This window comes from Anolis sagrei, chromosome 3 (genome assembly GCF_037176765.1).
Source record: "Anolis sagrei isolate rAnoSag1 chromosome 3, rAnoSag1.mat, whole genome shotgun sequence".
Lineage (NCBI taxonomy): Eukaryota > Metazoa > Chordata > Lepidosauria > Squamata > Dactyloidae > Anolis > Anolis sagrei.
The window spans coordinates 5,872,065-5,893,472 of NC_090023.1; the positions used below are offsets into that span (position 1 = coordinate 5,872,065).

At 44.2% G+C, this 21,408-nt stretch overlaps 1 protein-coding gene across 2 annotated transcripts in view; it reads left to right on the forward strand.

Moving 5' to 3' along the window:
• RAB6A (RAB6A, member RAS oncogene family) overlaps nucleotides 1-20,462 on the forward strand; it is a 130,649-nt gene extending 110,187 nt beyond the window's left edge. For both annotated transcript variants that reach the window (XM_067466453.1, XM_067466452.1), the window contains exons 6-8: nucleotides 2,500-2,593; nucleotides 8,388-8,454; nucleotides 16,993-20,462. In XM_067466453.1, coding sequence (XP_067322554.1) covers nucleotides 2,500-2,593; nucleotides 8,388-8,454; nucleotides 16,993-17,057 — 226 coding nt within the window. In that variant the 3' untranslated portion in view covers nucleotides 17,058-20,462. The remainder of the gene's footprint in view (nucleotides 1-2,499; nucleotides 2,594-8,387; nucleotides 8,455-16,992) is intronic.
• Nucleotides 20,463-21,408: the final 946 nt, after the last annotated feature.

The following is a 21,408-nucleotide window of genomic DNA, read 5'->3' on the forward strand; positions in this document are numbered from 1 at the left end:
AATGGATGTTCTTTAGAGTTTAAGGCTGTCTTCCTGGAAACTTCCAAGGCTGTAGGAAGGAATCCCTGGAGTTCGTAGGAGACTCTTAAAGCTGTGGGAGCTCTTAACGGTTGAAGCCTTTGTACAGGGGAAGTAAACACATCCCATACATTGTCAACCTTGCTGTGACTGACTGGAAAAGGCTCCCTTCCCTCCAAAGCCTAGAAAGGGGGTGGAACCAGGGAACCCTTTGATAATTGACAGGTGGCTTGCCCTACGAATGCAGCCAAAAGAAGCCACCTATCTGCAGAGTCCCTGAAACTTAGAACTATAAACAAACACTCAGTGCAAAGCACAAAATTGGAGCTCCTGGAACAGCTGTTCCAAAACAACAGTATTATTTTTGTTATCTTGCTATACCTCATGTGCTAAAGCCTGGGAAAACCTACTTCTGAGTAAGCTTAAATTCACTTTCAAGTCCCAAGTAAATTCAGTCCATTGAATCAGTAACTGAATGTTAAATCAGCACTTATTGGTTTAATGGGTTCTGTAGCTGCAGCTGGCAATTGGCTTGAGCCATGTATAAATATGTGAAGTCATAGAGAGGAGGGAGCAAGCTTGTTTTCTGATTCCCTGGAGACTAGGGCACAATGGAACAATGGCTTCAAACTACAAGAAAGGAGATTCCACCTGAGCATGAGGAAGAACTTCCTAGCTGTCAGAGCTTTTCAGCAGTGGAACTCTCTGCCCCGGGGTGTGGTGGAGGCTGCCACAATTCAGAAAGTTTTAAAGTATCCTTGATGATACGTTTTGAACTTTGTACTGAAGAATACTTCATCTTAGTTTGGACTTAGTCCCAACGAAAATCCGGTTTGCGAGCCTCCTTCCTTTTTATTTATATCTTTTATTTCATTTATTTTATTTCCACTCCTTTCCATAGAGCTGACCAGCCCAGCCCTCTCCAACATTGGTACTAATGTTGGAGAGTGGGCCCTGGTCAAGTGGGCCCTGGTCAGTGGGGGCTCTGTTCAAGTGGTTCCTGGTCAATGGGGGCCCTGGTCAAGTGGTCCCTGTTCAAAATGGGCCCTGGTCAGGTGTTTCCTGCTCAAAATGGGCCCTGGTCACGTGTTCCCTGGTCAAAGGGAGCTCTGTTCAAGTGGTTTCTGGTCAAGTGGTCCCTGGTCAAAATGGGCCCTGGTCAAGTGGTCCCTGGTCAAGTGTTCCCAGTTCAAAGGGGGCCCTGGTCAAAGTGGTCCCTGGTTAAAGAGGTCCCTGTTAAAGTGGTCCCTGGTCAAAATGGGCCATGGTCAAGTGGTCCCTGGTCAAAGTGGTCCCTGTTCAAGTGTTCCCTCTTCAAAGGGGTCCCTGTTCAAAGAGGTCCCTGTTAAAGTAGTCCCTGGTCAAAATGGGCCATGGTCAAAGTGGTCCCTGTTCAAGTATTCCCTCTTCAAAGGGGTCGCTGTTCAAAGAGGTCCCTGTTAAAGTAGTCCCTGGTCAAAATGGGCCATGGTCAAGTGGTCCCTGGTCAAAGTGGTTCCTGTTCAAGTGTTCCCTCTTCAAAGGGGTCCCTGTTCAAAGAGGTCTCTGTTCAAGTGATCCCTGGTCAAAATGGGCCCTGGTCAAATGGTCCCTGGACAAAGGGGTCCCTGTTCAAGTGGTCCCTGGTCAAAGTGGTCCCTGTTCAAGTGTTCCCTCTTCAGAGAGGTCTCTGTTCAAGTGGTCCCTGGTCAAAATGGGCCCTGGTCAAGTGGTCCCTGGTCAAAGGGGTCCCTGTTCAAGTGGGCCATGGTCAAAGTGGTCCCTGTTCAAGTGTTCCCTGTTCAAAGGGGGCCCTGGACAAAGTGGTCCCTGGTTAAAGAGGTCCCTGTTAAAGTGGTCCCTGGTCAAAATGGGCCATGGTCAAGTGGGCCCTGGTCAAAGTGGTCCCTGTTCAAGTGTTCCCTCTTCAAAGGGGCCCCTGTTCAAAGAAGTCTCTGTTCAAGTGGTCCCTGTTCAAAATGGACCCTGGTCAAAGTGGTCCCTGTTCAAGTGGGCCTTGGTCAAAAAAGCAAAGGTTGGTAACCACTGTTTTAGAGCCTTATCCCCATCCTGTCCTTGTCTTTGCTCTCATTATGCCCCAGCCTTTCGTGCCTCTTTCCACCAAAGCTCTCTCTCCCCCTGAAGTTTCCCCCTTCAAATGCCTTTCCCTGTTTGCTTCACTTGCAGAGGAGCTACTAGGTGTTAACTTGTTATAACCAAGCCCTAATCCATCCCCAGATGAAATATGCATCCTAAATTCTTGAGCCCAGGGTCCTGTCTCCCTTATTATAAAGTGCTATCTACACTGTCAGTCTGATAAACACAGATCTGCCTTGTTTTTCTTACTGGGAGGCATCTGTCTTGAATTGCCTGGATTTTGACAAGTGGTAGATGTTCTGAAACGGTTTCCTGTGATGAAGGAATAAAGGAAGGCAAACAGAGCCAGCGTTTCCTGCAGTGTTGTCTTAAACCGCACCTTTCTTTCCTTTTATTTTTCTCCAGGCAAGTTTCTATTGAGGAAGGGGAGAGGAAAGCCAAAGAGCTGAATGTAATGTTTATTGAAACTAGTGCAAAGGCGGGATACAACGTAAAGCAGGTAAGTGATCTGGGAGCAGCATCCCAAGGCTTTTCTTGGAGTGAAAGTGTAGCCTAGGTAGACAAAACTGTGCAACATTTGGGGTTAGTTTTGATTCTTTAGCAGAATATTGGTTTCATCTTCCTATATATACATATTTTAGGACAAGGAGACTTTGAAAAGTTACCGTAGCAAAAATACCTCTACCAATCCCTCTGTGGAGACAAATGTTTTCATGTTTTTGGCCATATTCAGGTTTTTTTTTTTTAGGGCCAGATGAGACTTCTTATCAAACAGGATATGACCCCTTCTCCAATGTCTCAGTGTCCTAGAATTAATGGATAGAGTGCATTAAAGGTCCCCCATGACCTTCTGGCAAACAAACTAGTCCAATGTGGGCTAGGCAAAACTACGGTGAGGTGGATCTGTAATTGGTTAAATGGACGAACCCAGAGGGTGTTTCTCCCCAAGGCTTCCTCTTCATCTTGGAAAGAAGTGACAAGTGGAGTGCCGCAGGGTTCCGTCCTGGGCCCGGTCCTGTTCAACATCTATATTAATGACTTAGATGAAGGGCTAGAAGGCAGGATCATCAAGTTTGCAGACGACACCAAATTGGGAGGGAGAGCCAATACTCCAGAGGACAGGAGCAGGATTCAAAATGATCTTGACAGATTAGAGAGATGATGGGCCAAAACTAACAAAATGAAGTTCAACAGTGACAAATGCAAGATACTCCACTTTGGCAGGAAAAACGAAATGCAAAGATACAGAATGGGGGACGCCTGTCTCAAGAGCGGTACGTGTGAAAAAGATCTTGGAGTCCTCGTGGACAACAAGTTAAACATGAGCCAACAATGTGATGTGGCGGCAAAAAAAAAGGCCTGCATCAAGAGGAGCATAGTGTCTAGATCTGAGGAAGTAATGCTACCCCTCTATTCTGCTTTGGTTAGACCACACCTGGAATATTGTGTCCAATTCTGGGCACCACAATTCAAGAGAGAGATTGACAAGCTGGAATGTGTCCAGAGGAGGGCGACTAAAATGATCAAGGGTCTGGAGAACAAGCCCTATGAGGAACGACTTAAGGAGCTGGGCATGTTTAGCCTAAAGAAGAGAAGGCTGAAAAGAGATATGATAGCCATGTATAAATTTGTGAGAGGAAGCCACAGGGAGGAGGGAGCAAGCTTGTTTCCTGCTTCCCTGGAGACTAGGACGCAATGGAACAATGGCTTCAAACTACAAGAAAGGAGATTCCATCTGAACACGAGGAAGAACTTCCTGACTGTGAGAGCCGTTCAGCAGTGGAACTCTCTGCCCTGGAGTGTGGTGGAGGCTCATTCTTTGGAAGCTTTTAAACAGAGGCTGGATGGCCATCTGTTGGGGGTGCTTTGAACATGATTTTCCTGCTTCTTGGCAGAATGGGGTTGGACTGGATGACCCATGAGGTCTCTTCCAACTCTATGATTCTATGATTTTATGATTCTATGACCTTTGAGCTCAGCACTATCTGATCCACTTTCATTTCCCTGGCCTGAATCTGCATCACTTTGAATTCCAGGAAATCGCACAATCCGTTCTGAATCATCAGTGAACTCACCATCATCCCTGGCTGAGCTACAACAGAATCTGCCATCTTTTTAGATGGAGAATTGGTAGAAAAATGAAGATTGGGCAGATATTCTCCCTTGGTGTAGAGTCTGTTTCCAAGAAATATTCTTGAGGTTGCTTTCTCCCGTATCTGTAGTTGGCTGTGTTTGCTACAGGCATGTCTCTTGAATTTTTGTATGAAAACACATGCTATGAACAGTAAATGGGTGGAATTGTACCATTCTCTTGCCACACTGGCGTGCTCTCATGCTGTGTGAAAAGCCCTGCTCCAGAAAAGCGAAATGAAATGCACACTGAGCAGAAGAGGAAGGAGTAGTGTGGAGCTTTGTAATTCCCCCTTTGCAGCTTTTTGGCTTCTCATAATGTTTCCCTAATTGGATTTGTCCCTGCATGTTCGGACTGGTAAATCCACTTTGCCTGGACTTGCTTGCCAAATCTCTCCTTTTTAGTGTAGCGGTTTTGGTGGGGATTCTCGCCCTGAGCATAATTCTGTTCCCCAGATCAAGCGTGGAGAAGCAATTACTGTTTTAAAGCACCACTTCTCCGCAGTTGGATTTAGATAGAGCAATCCAGTTGGTTTCTGTCAAGTGATGCTTACTTTTTAGAAAAAGATGTTATTTTCATCCATGACTTTTAAGTAGTGGAAAATACAGCAAAAGGGAACCTTCAGGAGCAGAATTCAAAACGATCTTGACAGATTAGAGAGATGGACCAAAACTAACAAAATGAAGTTCAACAGTGACAAATGCAAGATACTCCACTTTGGCAGAAAAAATGAAATGCAAAGATACAGAATGGGTGACGCCTGGCTCGAGAGCAGTACGTGTGAAAAAGATCTTGGAGTCCTCGTGGACAACAAGTTAAACATGAGCCAACAATGTGATGTGGCGGCAAAAAAAGCCAATGGGATGTTGGCCTGCATCAAGAGGAGCCTAGTGTCTAGATCTAAGGAAGTAATGCTACCCCTCTATTCTGCTTTGGTTAGACCACACCTGGAATATTGTGTCCAATTCTGGGCACCACAATTGAAGAGAGATATTGACAAGCTGGAATGTGTCCAGAGGAGGGTGACTAAAATGATCAAGGGTCTGGAGAACAAGCCCTATGAGGAGCGGCTTAGGGAACTGGGCATGTTTAGCCTGAAGAAGAGAAGGCTGAGAGGAGACATGATAGCCATGTATAAATATGTGAGAGGAAGCCACAGGGAGGAGGGAGCAAGCTTGTTTTCTGCTTCCTTGGAGACTAGGACGCGGAACAATGGCTTCAAACTACAAGAGAGGAGATTCCATCTGAACATGAGGAAGAACTTCCTGACTGTGAGAGCCGTTCAGCAGTGGAACTCTCTGCCCCGGAGTGTGGTGGAGGCTCCTTCTTTGGAAGCTTTTAAGCAGAGGCTGGATGGCCATTTGTCAGGGGTGATTTGAATGCAATATTCCTGCTTCTTGGCAGGGGGTTGGACTGGATGGCCCTTGAGGTCTCTTCCAACTCTTTGATTCTATGATTCTATGATTCTATGAATGCCTCTAGAACATGGCCATATAGCCCGAAAAAACTTACAACAACCCAGTAATAATGATTCAGTTGCATAAAGACCCTAGGTTGGCAGTAGACACTCTGAGATGTAGTGAATGTATGACGAGGAAGACCAAAGTACAGTCTTCCTTTTTCACTATGAGGTTTCCCTTTCATGAACATGACCCTCTTTTTGTTTGGTTGCAAATGTGTCCTATTTATTTATTTATCGTGTCAGAAGCAAATTCAGAACACAGTTATAATGTATTTAAAAAACTCACAAAGTTAAACACTTTCTGTGTATGAACCCACACGATCTCTTCGATCATCTGGAGAGGCCCTGCTCGCGCTCCCACCTTCGCAGGTGCGATTGGTGGGGACGAGAGAGAGGGCCTTCTCGGTGGTGGCCCCCCAACTCTGGAACTCACTTCCCAAGGACATCAGACATGCCCCAACTCTGGCAGTCTTTAGGAGGAGCCTGAAAACATGGCTGTTCCAGTGTGCCTTCCCAGAATAAGGAAAACTCTCAGCAATATTCCCTCAAAATGCACTTTACCATTGATTTAGGATTGACTGCGTTCCCTCATCTCTCTATGAAAATCCTATCCCAGGTATATCCCACCTTGTTCATGTCCAGCGTTATTTTTTAATTTTAATCTATTACTTTTGGCCCGGCCATTGGTTTTAAATGCTTGTGTGTTACTGTTGATTGTTGATTGTTTATTTTTTGCTTATGTGATTTATATTAATTGTATTGTATCGAATGTTTTGTTATTGCTTTTGTTTATTGATGTACTGTGGGCTTGGCTTCATGTAAGCCGCACCGAGCCCCTTGGGGAGATGGTAGCGGGGTACAAATAAAGTTGTTGATTATTATTATTATTATTATTACTATTATTATTATTATTACACTTGGCATTAGGCTAAATGTCCTTTGACCATAAGCTGGCTACTTGGAGTGCCTCTGGTGTCGCTGCAAGAAGGTCCTCCATTGTGCATGTGGCACGCCTCAGGTTGCATTGTAGTAAATGGTCTGTTGTTAGCTCTTCTCCACACTCGCATACCGTGGACTCCTCTTTGTAGCTCTATTTCTTAAGATTGGCTCTGCATCTTGTGGTGCCAGAGCGCTGTCTGTTCAGTGCCTTCCAAGTCACCCAGGTTTCTGTTTACCCAATAGGGAGTCCCACATCTGATATCAGACATTTATTGAGGTTCCACGTTTTTACCTGCCACTTTTGGACTCTCGCTTGCTGAGATGTTCCTGCGAGAATCTCTGTAGATCTTAGGAAGCTGTTTCTTGATTCAAGCCATTGGCATGCTGGCTGATATCCGAACAGAGGATGGGCCAGAAATGTCGATACCTTGGACCTTTTATTGCTGGCTGCTACTCCCTGTGGATATGAGATGGTGCTATACTGGCTAAATAGTATAATTTTTCCAACGGTGTTGGGTGTAGACACCCTGTGATAATGTGGCATGTCTCATTAAGGCCTATGTCCACTGTTTTAACATGATGAGATGTATTCTATATTGGGCACATATATTCAGCAGCAGAGTAGTGAGGTGCAAAGGCAGATATATTCACTTTTTCTGATTGTGATCCCCAAACTGTGCCAGTTAACTTTCCTATGATATTGTTTTTAGCGCCCACTCTTTGCTTGACAGGCAAGCAATGCTTCTTGTAAGTCAGAGCACGGTCCAAAGTGACTCCCAGGTATTTGGGTGCGCTGCAATGCTCCAGTGGGATTCCTTCCCAGGTAATCCTCAGAGCTCGACATGCTTGTCTGTTCTTAATTTGAGAATCACACATCTGCATTTTAGATGGATTAGGAATCAGCTGGTTTTCCCTGTAATAGGCAGTAAGAGCACCTAGAGCTTCGGAGAGCTTCTGTTCAGCTATTTCAAAACTCCCTTCTTGAGTGGTGATGACACGATCGTCAGCATAGATGAAGCTGTCTGTCCCTTCTGGCAGTGGCTGATCATTTATGTAAATGTTAAACATTGATGGACAAGAATGCTCCCCTGAGGCAGGCTGTTCTTTTGTTTGTGTCCTTCTATCTGGAAATAATAAATAATAATAACACTTCATTTATATTCCACCCTTCTCACCCCGAAGGGGACTCAGTGTGGATCACAGTACACATACACGGCAAACATTCAATGCCACTTTGCATAGACAATACACAGATAGACAGAACAGAACAGGAGGTGCCATGAAAGGTTGGGCTTGAGTCCAGGGGGTGCTGTTGCTCTATGACGAAGTGCTGTCAGGACTTCCTCCTTCCTTTTGGTCGCCCAGCATTCTCTGATCTTCCTTCTTTATGGCGTCGTAAAACACCTCCCCTGCTTTTTTAGTAGTACCTAATTTCTCTAATCAGCTAAAGCTGTTTTTGAATTGCTTAGGTAAACAGTAAGCAGGGCTGACAGTTGGCCGCTCACGCCAACCCGGGGCTTCGAACTTGCACGAACTTTTGGTTGATAGATCTTATAATTGATGATTTACCAGCTGTGCTAAACCTCCGGCGGATAATGACGATGATGCTGTTGCACTGTGAATAGGGCAGGAAGGCCTGCCCTTGTATGCAAGAACTTCTAATGCAGCTTTCTTTCCTTTTTTTTTTTTTAATACTAATCACAACATCTCTAATTTGCTAATTCTGTTTTCTTTGTCTCCTTCTGTCCCAACCCTTTCCAGCTTTTCCGACGTGTGGCTGCTGCCTTGCCTGGAATGGAAAGCACACAGGACAAAAGCAGAGAAGACAGTATCCTTTTACGCATTTTTCCTAGTTGGTGGGACAGTGGAGTTAAGGGAGACACAAGTTTCTAAATGGTGAGGAAAGGGGAGTGAGTAGGCAAAAAAGCCTGGCCCACTCAGAAAGAATGTTTTCAAGCACCAAAAATGATAGTTCTTTGGAGAGACTCCAAGCACAGGCTGCGGATTTGTGCTTTAGTTGCAGGGCACAGTGTGCAGGAATTCTTGAAGGACGTTCCCTCAGGGTGAACCAAACTTCCAGATGGCTCTGGATGAGTAAGGGAGAGTGCCGCCTTGAGGGTTCTCCGGCTCATTTGCTCAGGAGGAAGATTTCTGCTTTGTATCAGTGACTACACATTGCATAAAACCAGTTTCGTCAACTGTTTCAGGAAAATATTTAGAGTTTTAACTCTGGTAGATATGAACAAAACATGCAAGAAAGACCAGGCAGCAATTCCCTGGCTAAGATGCCAAAATAGAAAGAAATTCTTCCTAATTCTAATGGCTCTGTTTATTAGCCATTAGTTCAGGGGTCCTCAGACTTTTTGAACAGAGGGCCAGGTCACAGTCCCTCAAACTGTTGGAAGGCCGGATTATAATTTGAAAAAAAAAAACATGAATGAATTCCGATAGACACTGCACATATCTGATTCATAGTGCAAAAACTACTTAAAACAATACAATAATTAAAATGAAAAACAATTTTTAAATATAAACTTATTAGTATTTTAATGGGAAGTGTGGGCCTGCTTTTGTCTGATGAGATAGGATTGTTGTTGTTGTTGTGTGCTTTCAAGTCATTTCAGACTTAGGTTGACCCTGAGTGAGGGCCAGGTAAATGACCTTGGAGGGCCATATCCGCCCCCCGGGCCTTAGTTTGAAGACCCCTGCATTAGTTAATGTTTAGAATGCTGGCAAAGGTCTGCCTAAAAGTTTCATAAGGACCATCCTGTCCTACACTATCCTGCTCTGCAGGAAGAAACAATTCAAGCCCTCCTCCCTATGGAAGTCATAGGGAGGAGGGAGCAAACTTGTTTTCTGCTCCCCTGGAGACTAGGACGCAATGGAGCAATGGCTTCAAACTACAAGAAAGGCGATTCCACCTGAACATTAGGAAGAACTTCCTGACTGTGAGAGCTGTTCAGCAGTGGAACTCTCTGTCCTGGAGTGTGGAAGCTTTTAAACAGAGGCTGGGTGGCCATCTGTCGGGGGTGCTTTGAATGCGATATTTCTCCTATTTGGCAGGGGGTTGGACTGGATGGCCCATGAGGTCTCTTCCAACTCTTTGATTCTATAATCCTGGCCATCCAGGGAAGGAGACTCCACCACCCTCCCAGGCATATTCCACTGTCAAATAGCTCTAAGCACCAAGATATTTTTCTTAATGTTGAGGTGGAATCTTTTCCTGAACTTTGAATCCATCCCTCCATTGTGCCCTAGTCTGTAGAGCAGTGAACCACTTTGACCCGGGATCACTCTCCAACCTTAGTACCAAAAGGGTATGAATCAATTTTTGGTCAACTTTAGATTTGGTTTGGTTATTTAGGGTACTTATTCAGAAAGTTGAATTGGATAGACCACATCAGCTCTAGTTTCTGATACAGAACATTCGCCCACAGAAAACCATACTTAGTAAGCCTTGGCACTATAAGACAGGGGACAGTTCCATCTTGTCTCCTGCATATGTCATCAGTTGGGGACCCCTTCCCCCTGCACCAACTGCTGCTCTGGGCTAGAGTGAAGAGAGAGGGGGCCAGGGGACAGTTCCATCTTGTCTCCTGCTAATAATATAATGTAATATTTATATTTTTTATTTATTTATCGTGTCATCCGCAACCAGAACATTGTATTACATAATATACATCAGAAAGTTGAATTGGATAGACCACATCAGCTCTAGTTTCTGATACAGAACATATGCCATCCAGTAGTCACCATCTACTCGCCCACAGAAAACCATATTTAGTAAGCCTTGGCACTATAAGACAATATAATGTAATGTAATGTAATATAATATATTGTATATACATATAATATTTATAATATTATAATGTAATGCAATATAATACTAATAATAATATGCTATTATAACTATATATTTATATTACATGTAATATTACTAATAATATTACAATATAATGGTATAGTACAATATAGTAATATTTAATACTGATATTGTACTATGCTAATAATATAATATATTGTATGTATATCTGTCTTGTAATCCATTCTGAGTCCCCTTTGGGGTGAGAAGGGCAGCATATAAATGTCGTAAGTAAGTAAGTAAATAAATAAATAAATATAAGAGGGTCTCACGAGACCAGTCGCTCTCATTGGAATGGTGTAGTATCAATGAGGACACAGACCATATTTTAGTTCTTGTGGACCACTGGTGGTCCACGTACCACAGGTTAGGAACCACTGCTCTAGAGCAACAAGCTTGTCCCCTCCTCAGTTCTTAATTCAGTCTTTGTTGTAGGAGGAGTTGAGGGTCTCTTCAGCCTGTTGAAGAGAAGACTGAACTGTGACATGATTGTAACCAGGACCAGGTCTGAGGGTGTTTACGTTACAGGAGTTCTGCTGTATTCTGCCTCGAGTCCCTTGGGGAGATGGAGTGGGATATAAATAAAGATTATCTGGAGCTCTGTGTTCAATTCTGGGCACCTCATTTTAGAACGCATATGGGCAAACTAGAGCAGGTTCAGAGAAGGGCAACAAGGGTGATAGAAGGTATGGAGAACAAAACATATGAGGAAAGGCTGAGGGAGTTGGACATGTTCATCGTGGTGAAGAGAAGTCTACAGGTGGATGGGGAGACCAAATAGCCCTTTTGAAAAGTCTTAAGGACTGTCCTTGAGGGAACAGGTTTGCTCTCTGCTGCCACGGAGGGTAGCCGGTCTTTAATGTCTTCAAGTTACAAGAAAGTAGGTTTCGATTGAACATGGGAAAAAACGTATGGACAGTGAGGGTTGTTTGACAATGAAACCAATGTCCTACAGAAGCTCTTTCTCTTGAATCCTCCAGAAACGGGCTGAACAACTATTTTGGGGGGATGGTCTGTCTGGAGACCTTGTATTTAGCTAGCATTTGGATGCAATGGCCTGTGAGGTCTCTTCGAACTCTATAGTTATATGATTCTATGCTCATTTTGCATACTGTATTTAGAAAGAGAGTTCAGGATACTTACCTTTTCTTCTAAAGGAATTGGCTGAGGCGGCCTTCCTCAAAATTTGGGGCTTATAACAGCAGGAATCCTCATTTACTTGCCGTCTGGGAGTTGTAGTCTGTCCATCTAGAGAACATTAAGGTCGGAGAACACTACACTAAGGAAGGAGCCCCAGGTGGCGCAGTGGGTTAAACTGCTGAGCTGCTGAACGTTGAAGTCCAAAACACCTGGAGGACCCTGAACGGTTTCGCCCCGGCTTATCAATCCAAATGCATCTTTCCCTATGAACCTTCTAGGAATTTAAGATCATCTGGGGGGGGGGGGGGGGCTGCTCTCGATCCCACCTACCTCACAGGCTCATCTGGCGGGTACAAGAGACAGGGCCTTCTCAGTGGTGGCCCCTCGGCAGTATAACTCCCTTCCCAGGGATATTAGATCAGCTTCCTCCCTCCTGACCTTTTCGAAAAGAGTGAAAACTTGGCTCTTTGAGCAAGCATTTGGAGCTTCAGCGTGACCAGATAAACACAAAATTGTAATACAAACACGGAACGGCTAAGACAATGTATAAGAATGAGGAATTGGACTGGAAGACACTGGTTTTTTATAGATGCTTATAGTTTTTATGGTTTTATGGATTTTATATGCATTTATGATGTGATTTAATTGCTTTTAACTGATATATGCATATATATGGCATCTAACTGTTGCCGGTCTGTATGCCTCCCTGTTGCCTCCAGGCTGAAATGGGCAGCATAGAAATGATATAAATAAATAAATAAATAAATAAATAAATAGACTGAAAGGTTGCAGGTTCAAATCTGGGGAGTGGTGCGAGCTCCCACTCTTAGCCCCAGCTTCTGACAACTTAGCAGTCCGACAACATGCAAATGTGAATAGATCAATAGGTACCGCTCCAGCGGGAAGGTAAGGCTGCTCCATGCAGTCATGCCAGCCACATGACCTTGGAGGTGTCTACGGACAACGCCGGCTCTTCGGCTTAGAAATGGAGATGAGCACCAACGCCCAGAGTCGGACACGACTGGACTTAATGTCAGGGGACAACCTTTACCTGCACTAAGGAGAGCTCTAGTCTGTGCCAGAGCACATACTTCACGTTCCATGTTCAGCTCTTGACATTTCTGTGGAGTCCAAAAATTTAATCTTGTCTGGAATTCATGTTGAACCATTGCCAGAGAATGCAAAACATGCTGAGGATAGAGATCGATCGGTGGCTTGACCCACAGTTAAGGATGGTTTATTCCTGAGTGTGGGTATGTGTGCTTTGTGTTGTCATTGCTCTGTGTGGCTTTTGCTAGTGACTTGCTTTTCTTTGAGCCCTTCCTAGTTATTCACACTTGCTTTAGTCATGATAGCGTTCGCTAAGGCAAGCATTTGTGGTCTGTTCAGCTGGAGGATGAGTGTTACACGTTCCGGGCTGCCATTACCGTTGTGTGTCATCACACCCACAGGATATTATTTGTAGAACCTGTCAATGGCAGATGAGGACATCAGGTGTGAAGGAGGCAAAATGCAACAGGTTATTTTAAGTGCCCACATTACAAAACGCAGCTTTAGAATCACTCGGTGGCTCTGGTCACAGAGAAGAAGAGCAGCTTATCCCGGGAGATGGTGACTCATTTGAGGAGAAACATGAAGGGTCAGCAAGGAGGCATTGAAGCTAATGGAGATATATTGGTTGACAAGCCTTCCTTTCCAGAGCTCCAGAGAACCAAAATGGAAACGTTAAATGCTTTAGAAAATAAATATGGCTTTGTTGACCCTCACTTGATACCAAAGATGTTGGTTTCCATGGAAAAGAAGAACCAAAGGCCTTTTCAAAACATTGTGGTTCTCCTACAGTGTTGCTACCGCAGCAAGGGATCCTGTTCTCAGATCCTTGCTCAGTATTTAAGCAGATCATTAGAGTTAAGAAAGGGAAGTGGGACCCTTGACCCAGAAGCCAGCATGAGCAAACTCACAATTGGAATCCAAAGAAGTGCCCAAAATGGTGAAGCCAGGTCCTCCAAGGAGCATCTTAGGGAGCTGGATAGGTTTAGCTTGGGAGAAAAGGAGACTGAGAGAAGGGGACATGACAGCCATAGAATCATAGAAGAGAAGGCTGAGAGGAGGTATGATAGCCATGTATAAATATGTGAGAGGAAACCACAGAGAGGAGGAGGGAGCAAGCTTGTTTTCTGCTTCCCTGGAGACTAGGACGCAATGGAACAATGGCTTCAAACTACAAGAGAGGAGATTCCATCTGAACATGAGGAAGAACTTCCTGACTGTGAGAGCCGTTCAGCAGTGGAACTCTCTGCCCCGGAGTGTGGTGGAGGCTCCTTCTTTGGAAGCTTTTCAACAGAGGCTGGATGGCCATCTGTCAGGGGTGATTTGAATGCAATATTCCTGCTTCTTGGCAGAATGGGGTTGGACTGGATGAAGGCCCAGGAGGTCTCTTCCAACTCTTTGATTCTATGATTCTATGAATCAGTTTTTGGTCAACTTTAGATGGGTTTTGGTTATTTGGGGTGCTGATTCAGAAAATTGCATTGGACAGACCACATCAGTTGTAGTTTCTAATACAGAACATATGCCATCCAGTAGTTGTCACACATATTTAATAAGCCTTGGCACTTAAGAGGTTTTGCAAGACCAGTTGCTCTCGTTGCAACAGCGTAGTAAGGGTAAGGCCTCAGACCATATTTTAGTTCTTGTGGACCACAGGTTGAGAACCACCGTTCTAGAGACTAGGACACAGTGGAGCAATAGATTTACAAGGGTTGAATGAAAAGTAATGCCTCCACCTTCGTAACTCCTCAACAGATGGCAGTACTAGTATGCGGCAGGTACTGGCTTATTCAGTAGACTCTCCTCTACAGTTCCATTTTGGTGGGAAGCCTTAGCATTGAACGGTTGTGTTGTTAAAGTGCAAAGTATGGAACCCTACACAGATGGTCGGTCAATGCTACTTAATCAAGGTGCAGTCGTTGAATTCTTGACAGCAGAAGGTATCACCCCAAAGGAGATTCCTCAGAGAATGCAAGCTGTTTATAGTGATTGTGTTGTTGTGAGTACTGTGCATTGTTGGGTGAGTAAGTTTAAAAATGTTGAGGTCACACCTTCTGCTTTCAAGAATTCAATGACTGCACATTGCTTAAGTCGCATTGACCAACCGTCTGTGCAGGGTTCCATACTTTGCGCTTTAAAAACACAACCGTTCAATGCTGAGGCTTCCCACCAAAACGGAACTGTAGAGGAGAGTCTACTGAACAAGCCAGTACCTGTTGCATACAAGTACTGCCATCTGTTGAGGAGTTACGAAGGTAGAGGCAATACTTTTTATTCAACCCTCGTAAATTGCAGGAAAAGAGATTCCACCTAAACATTAGGAAGGGCATTTTGAGGGAAAGAGCTATTTGACAGTGGAATATTCTGCCTGGGATTCTGGTGGGTTCTCCTTCATTCTCTGGAGGTTTTTAAGCAGAGGCTGAATGAGCATCTGTTGGGAGGGGTTGGACAGAATGACCCTTGAGGCCTCTTCCAGCTCTAGGATTCTATTATTCTGAGCCAGCTTCCATAAGTCAAAAATGACTTGAAGGCACAAGACATCACCATACTTGAGACACCTTTCCAAGAGCTAGTATAGCATGGTGGTTTGAGCATTGGACTAAGACTTTGGAGAACAGCATTCAAATTCCCATTCAGCCACAGAAGCCCACAGTCCCATCAGAGGAAGGAAGTGGTGACAAATGTCTTCTGAAGAAATCTTACAAGGAAACCCACACAATAGGTCACATTAGAGTCATAATAAGTCAGAAATGACTTGAAAGCTGATGACAACAATAACAAAGGGGCGCCACCAGAAATTCCTATTTTCCTTTGACCCCAAATTCACTCTGTGTCTTATTTACTTAATTATTGATTGGGTATATATATTTCCTCTGACATTTAAGCCTAGTTGTGTCCAACTCTGGGAATAGTGCTCATCTCCATTTCTAAACCAAAGAGTCATTGTTGTCCATAGATACCGCCAAAGTCATGTGGTTGGCATGACTGCATGGAGCGCCGTTACCTTCCTGCCAAAGTGGTACCTATTGATCTACTCACATTGACATGTTTTTGAACTGCTAGGCTGGCAAAAGCTGGACCTAACGGCGGGAACTCACCCCACTCCCTGGTTTCTAACTTCTGACCTTCTGGTCAGCAAGTTCAGCAGCTCAGCAGTTTAACACGCTGTGCCACTGGGGGCTTCCTAATAATAATAATAATAATAATAATAATAATAATAATAATAATGGGTTGTTGTAGGTTTTTCCGGGTTAAGCCTTCGACAATAATAATAATAATTATAATATATATGGGAGGGATAGCCAATACTCCAGAGGACAGGAGCAGGATTCAAAACGATCTTGACAGATTAGAGAGATGGGCCAAAACTACCAAAAATGAAGTTCAACGGTGACAAATGCAAGGTACTCCACTTTGGCAGGAAAAACGAAATGCAAAGAGACAGAATGGGGGACAATGCCTGGCTCGAGAGCAGTACGTGTGAAAAAGATCTTGGAGTCCTCGTGGACAACAAGTTAAACATGATGTGATGTGGCGGCAAAAAAGCCAATGGGATTTTGGCCTGCATCAAGAGGAGCATAGTGTCTAGATCTAGGGAAGTCATGCTACCCCTCTATTCTGCTTTGGTTAGACCACATCTGGAATATTGTGTCCAATTCTGGGCACCACAATTGAAGAGATATTGACAAGCTGGAATGTGTCCAGAGGAGGGCGACTAAAATGATCAAGGGTCTGGAGAGCAAGCCCTATGAGGAGTGGCTTAAGGAGCTGGGCATGTTTAGCCTGAAGAAGAGAAGGCTGAGAGGAGATATGATAGCCATGTATAAATATGTGAGAGGAAGCCACAGGGAGGAGGGAGCAAGCTTGTTTACTGCTTCCCTGGAGACGAGGACACAGAACAATGGCTTCAAACTACAAGAGAGGAGATTCCATCTGAACATGAGGAAGAACTTCCTGACTGTGAGAGCCGTTCAGCAGTGGAACTCTCTGCCCCGGAGTGTGGTGGAGGCTCCTTCTTTGGAAGCTTTTAAACAGAGGCTGGATGGCCATCTGTCAGGGGTGATTTGAAAGCAATATTCCTGCTTCTTGGCAGAATGGGGTTGGACTGGATGGCCCAGGAGGTCTCTTCCAACTCTTTGATTTTATGATTCTATAAGGCAGATGCTGAGGTTAGTGACCTAATTTGGGTTTAGGATGGCCTTTAGCAAAATGGATAAATTGATCAAATAAGCCTTTCCTGTATGTTTGGGCTGAGGTTTCAGGTGTGCCACCTTCTCCTTGTCATTTTCCTTAATTGCTTCTTCTCTTTTCCAGTGATTGACATCAAACTTGAAAAGCCTCAAGAGCAGCCAGTCAGTGAAGGGGGCTGTTCGTGTTAATAGTCCGTCCATCGTCGTCGCTTCTCTCTTACCTTTCTCCAGACCATCACTGCTTCTTCCTTCCTTCCTCCCTCCTTTCCTCCCTTCCTTCCATCCTTTCCTCCCTCCTTCCCTCCTTCCCTGTGACTCATTGACAGCAGTGTGGCTATTGGCTTGCCCTCTCCCCGCCCCATCCGTAACGTAGCACGGTTCATCATTGCTGCCTGTCTCGTGAAGATGATCTGTTAGCTTCACAAGCACAAAAAAGAAAGTCAGTGTCTTCGTTATTTATAAGGAAATTTCTTCTTTTTTTGTATAACGAGAGAAAGAGAGAGAGAGCGCCAATGTGATCCTAGCATATTTTCACTCATTCAAAAACCAGAAAGACCAGTCAGTACCAGTCTGGAATATCTTTGTTCCTTTCCAAGGGGGGGAAATATTGGAACGCCAAAAGGACGTGGGATTCAAGGTTATGTTTGGATACGGTGAAAAGGGATGAAATAGAGAAGGAAACCAGCTTTGCCTTTCCAGCCAAGATCCTGGCCCCTTTCGCCCTAAACAATAGTCTTTTGGAAATGCAGTCTTGCAAATTGCATATTAATGTGTTTTGAAAAAATCCATTATTTTATTATATAGGTAAATAGCCTTCCGACACCTGCTTCTTGTCAGGGACAAGGTGACAGGCACAACTCAAGAGACCTTGTTTCGGTCTTCTGAATACAACAAATTAATTTAATGTATTGTCGAAGGCTTTCATGGCCGGAATCACTGAGTTGTTGTGGGTTTTCCAGGCTGTATGGCCATGTTCCAGAAGCATTCTCCCCTGACATTTCGCAGCATCTATGGCAGGCATCCTCAGAGGTTGTGAGGTCTGTTGGAAACTAGGAAAATTGGTAGGTTCTTGTAGGTTTTTTCGGGCTATAGGGCCATGTTCTAGAGGCATTTCTCCTGACGTTTCGCCTGCATCTATGGCAAGCATCCTCAGAGGTAGTGAGGTCTGAGGATGCTTGCCATAGATGCAGGCGAAACGTCAGGAGAAATGCCTCTATAACATGGCCCTATAGCCCGAAAAACCTACAAGAACCTAGTGATTCCAGCCATGAAAGCCTTCGACAATACATAGGAAAATTGGGTTTATATTTCTGTGGAATAATGTTCAGGGTTGGAGAAAGAATTCTTGTATGTTTGAAGTAAGTGTGAATGTTCTAATTGGCCACCTTAATTAGCATTTTTCAAGATCTAGCTTCTTACTGCCTGGGGGAATCCTTTGTTGGGAGGTGATTAGTTGGTCTCAATTATTTCTTGTCTGGAATTCCCCTGTTTTTCAGTTTATTTATGTATAAATCATAACAGTAATTAAAGAACAACACTAAAAATTCACCCAGGCAGTAAGAAGCCACACCTTGGAACTGCTACGCCATTAAATGCTAAATAAGGTGGCCAAGTGAAACATTCACACCTACCTCAAACAGACAAAGAGTTGTCGAAGGGTTTCATGGCTGGAATCACTGGGCTGTTGTGGGTTTTTTCGGGCTATATGGGCCATGTTCTAGAGGCATTCTCTCCTGACGTTTCGCCTGCATCTATGGCAGTGGTTCTCAACCTGTGGGTCCCCAGGTGTTTTGGCCTACAACTCCCAGAAATCACACCAGTTTACCAGCTATTAGGATTTCTGGGAGTTGAAGGCTAAAACATCTGGGGACCCACAGGTTGAGAACCACTGATCTATGGCAAGCATTGTAGGTTTTTTCAGGCTATATGGCCATGTTCTAGAAGCATTCCCTCCTGATGTTTCGCCTGCATCTTGCCATAGATGCAGGTGAAATGTCAGGAGAGAATGCCTCTAGAACATGGCCATATATGCTTGCCATAGATGCAGGCGAAACGTCAGGAGAGAATGCCTCTAGAACATGGCCCATATAGCCTAAAAAAACCTAGAACAACCCAGACAAAGAGTTATTTCTCCCACCCTGGATATTATTCCACAGATACATGAACCCCATTTTCCTTGTTTCCAGCAGACCTCAAAACCGCTAAGGATGCCTGCAATAGATGCAGGCAAAACGTCAGGAGAGAATGCCTCTAGAACATGGCCATATAGCCCGAAAAAACCTAGAACAACCCAGACAAAGAGTTCTTTCTTCAACCCTGGACATTATTCCACAGATATATAAACCCTATTTTCCTTGTTTCCAACTGATCCCACAAGTTCTGAGGATACCTGCTATAGATGCAGGCAAAATGTCAGGAGAGAATGCTTCTGGAACGTGGCCATACAGCCCGGAAAACTCACAGCAACCCATTGATTTTGGCCATGAAAGCCTTTGACAACACGATGAAAAGACTAGCAATGCTGCCTCTTGTGGCCAAGTTCATGGATCACACCTATGGAGTGTTATGCGCTGTATGTGCAAACGTGCTCCTCTCCCCCTCTAGCCAAGTAAACCCACAACAACCCAACTGGGTTGTTGCAGGTTTTTCGGGCTATATGGCCATGGTCTAGAGGCATTTTCTCCTGACCTTTCTCCTGAAGTAGGGTCCAGCTGGGGCGGCGGGAACTTTGAATCTGAAATGTGTTGGAACATGTAAGAAATCAGTTAGTGTATGTGTGTGTGTCAACTGTAAAATAAGACACATGAAGCTGATTCATTCAGCTTTGTCCAGGGATCTGGCTGAGCCTGGGACTTTTGGATATTGTTACATTTTTGGGTTGTTGTAGGGTTTTTTTGGGCTATATGGCCATGGTCTAGAGGCATTCTCTCCTGACGTTTCTCCTGCATCTATGGCAAGCATCCTCAGAGGTTGTGAGGTCTGTTGGAACTAGGAAAAAGGGTTTATATAACTGTGGAATGACCAGGGTGGGACAAAGGACTCTTGTCTGCTGAAGCTAGGTGTGAAACATCAGGAGAAAATGCCTCTAGACTATGGCCATATAGCCCGAAAAAACCTACAACAACCCAGTGATTCCGGCCATGAAAGCCTTCGACAATACAACAACCCAACTAATTCACTGTAAGGGTGGAATATTTTCCAAATAGGATGCCTTTCAATAGGCTATGGCATTAATGGCAAGAAAAGGGTAACGAAAGGGCAGTGACTCCATGGAAGGTAAACATGCCGTGAAGAGGAAAACGGGGACGGAGCAGAAATTAAATGGAAGATGGGAGAGCATCCTTAGTAGACTTTACAAAGTCCCTTAGGTGATAAAGGAAGGGAACATAAGATGGAAACGTACAAAACGTACAATTATGCAGACTTTTGCCTTTGTTTTCAGTTTCTTTTCTTATATTTTAATGTCAGGTCTTCAAGTACGTTGGTCCTTCCTAGTTTGGTTAAATAACCGGTCGTTTAGTATTACGTTTTTAACTGGACTACAATTTTTAACTGTGGTTTTCCTTCAATATATTTATTTCTCTGCTTTCAAAATGATTTTTTTTTACTATTTTTTGGGGGGGGTGGGGAGGGAGAGGGGAAGAAGTTTGTGGGTTTCCTTTGTAGAGCTTTTGCCGGCGTCACGAGATGTAGCTATGGAAGAAACACATACCGAGACGTGGACACGCACTCGCACATCCTCATCCGCACTCACGCACCCATGAGAGAGAGAGAGAGAGAGAACGCGCACCCTCTTTAACCTATACTAGTCATTGTGAAGTTGCTGTGTAAGTTAACACAACTGTAAATACATTGTTTGCAGGAGGAACGCTTGCGGCTGGGGGGAAAAGGGGGCACGGTGCAGGAAAGGCCTCGCAAGTCTCCGTTTTCTAACCGAGAGAGAATCCAAAACGACGGGGAAAGAGGGTCCTTCTCCTCTTTGAATCCCCTCCAATGTAATACTCTAACACAGGAGGAAGCTTTTCCCCGTCCCAACATCCCCGCGAGGCCTCTCTTTCCCTGCATTGTGGAACTGGAATGGCAAACCCATCACTTGGACCTGAGTTTCCAATAACCGTTCGCATATATATCTTGTAACTGTCATGTTTTAAAGGGCAGAGTCAGACACAGAAAACGCTTCTTAAATGCAGTCTTGAAAAAGGTAATTCTCTTTTTTTCCCTCTTTTCCTCTTTCATTTTTTTCTCTCTTTTGGCAGTAGCATGTCTTTAAACAAATATATATACATATATAAGTGTTTAAAAACGGCAAACCGATCCAGGGAAGCAACTTTAACAAACAAAAAAAGGAGACTGGGCTACTTTTTACTTCTTCTTCTTCTTCCTGTATTGTTGTATTCTGCGTGTGCAAAAACAAAACAAAACGATCCATCTTGCTGCTTTTTAATATTGAGTTTTCCGTGGCTTTGGGTTCTTAAAAGCAACGAAATGTCTACACGGGTTGGATTTTTTAAAACATGCACAGAATTTTTTGCTTCCAATA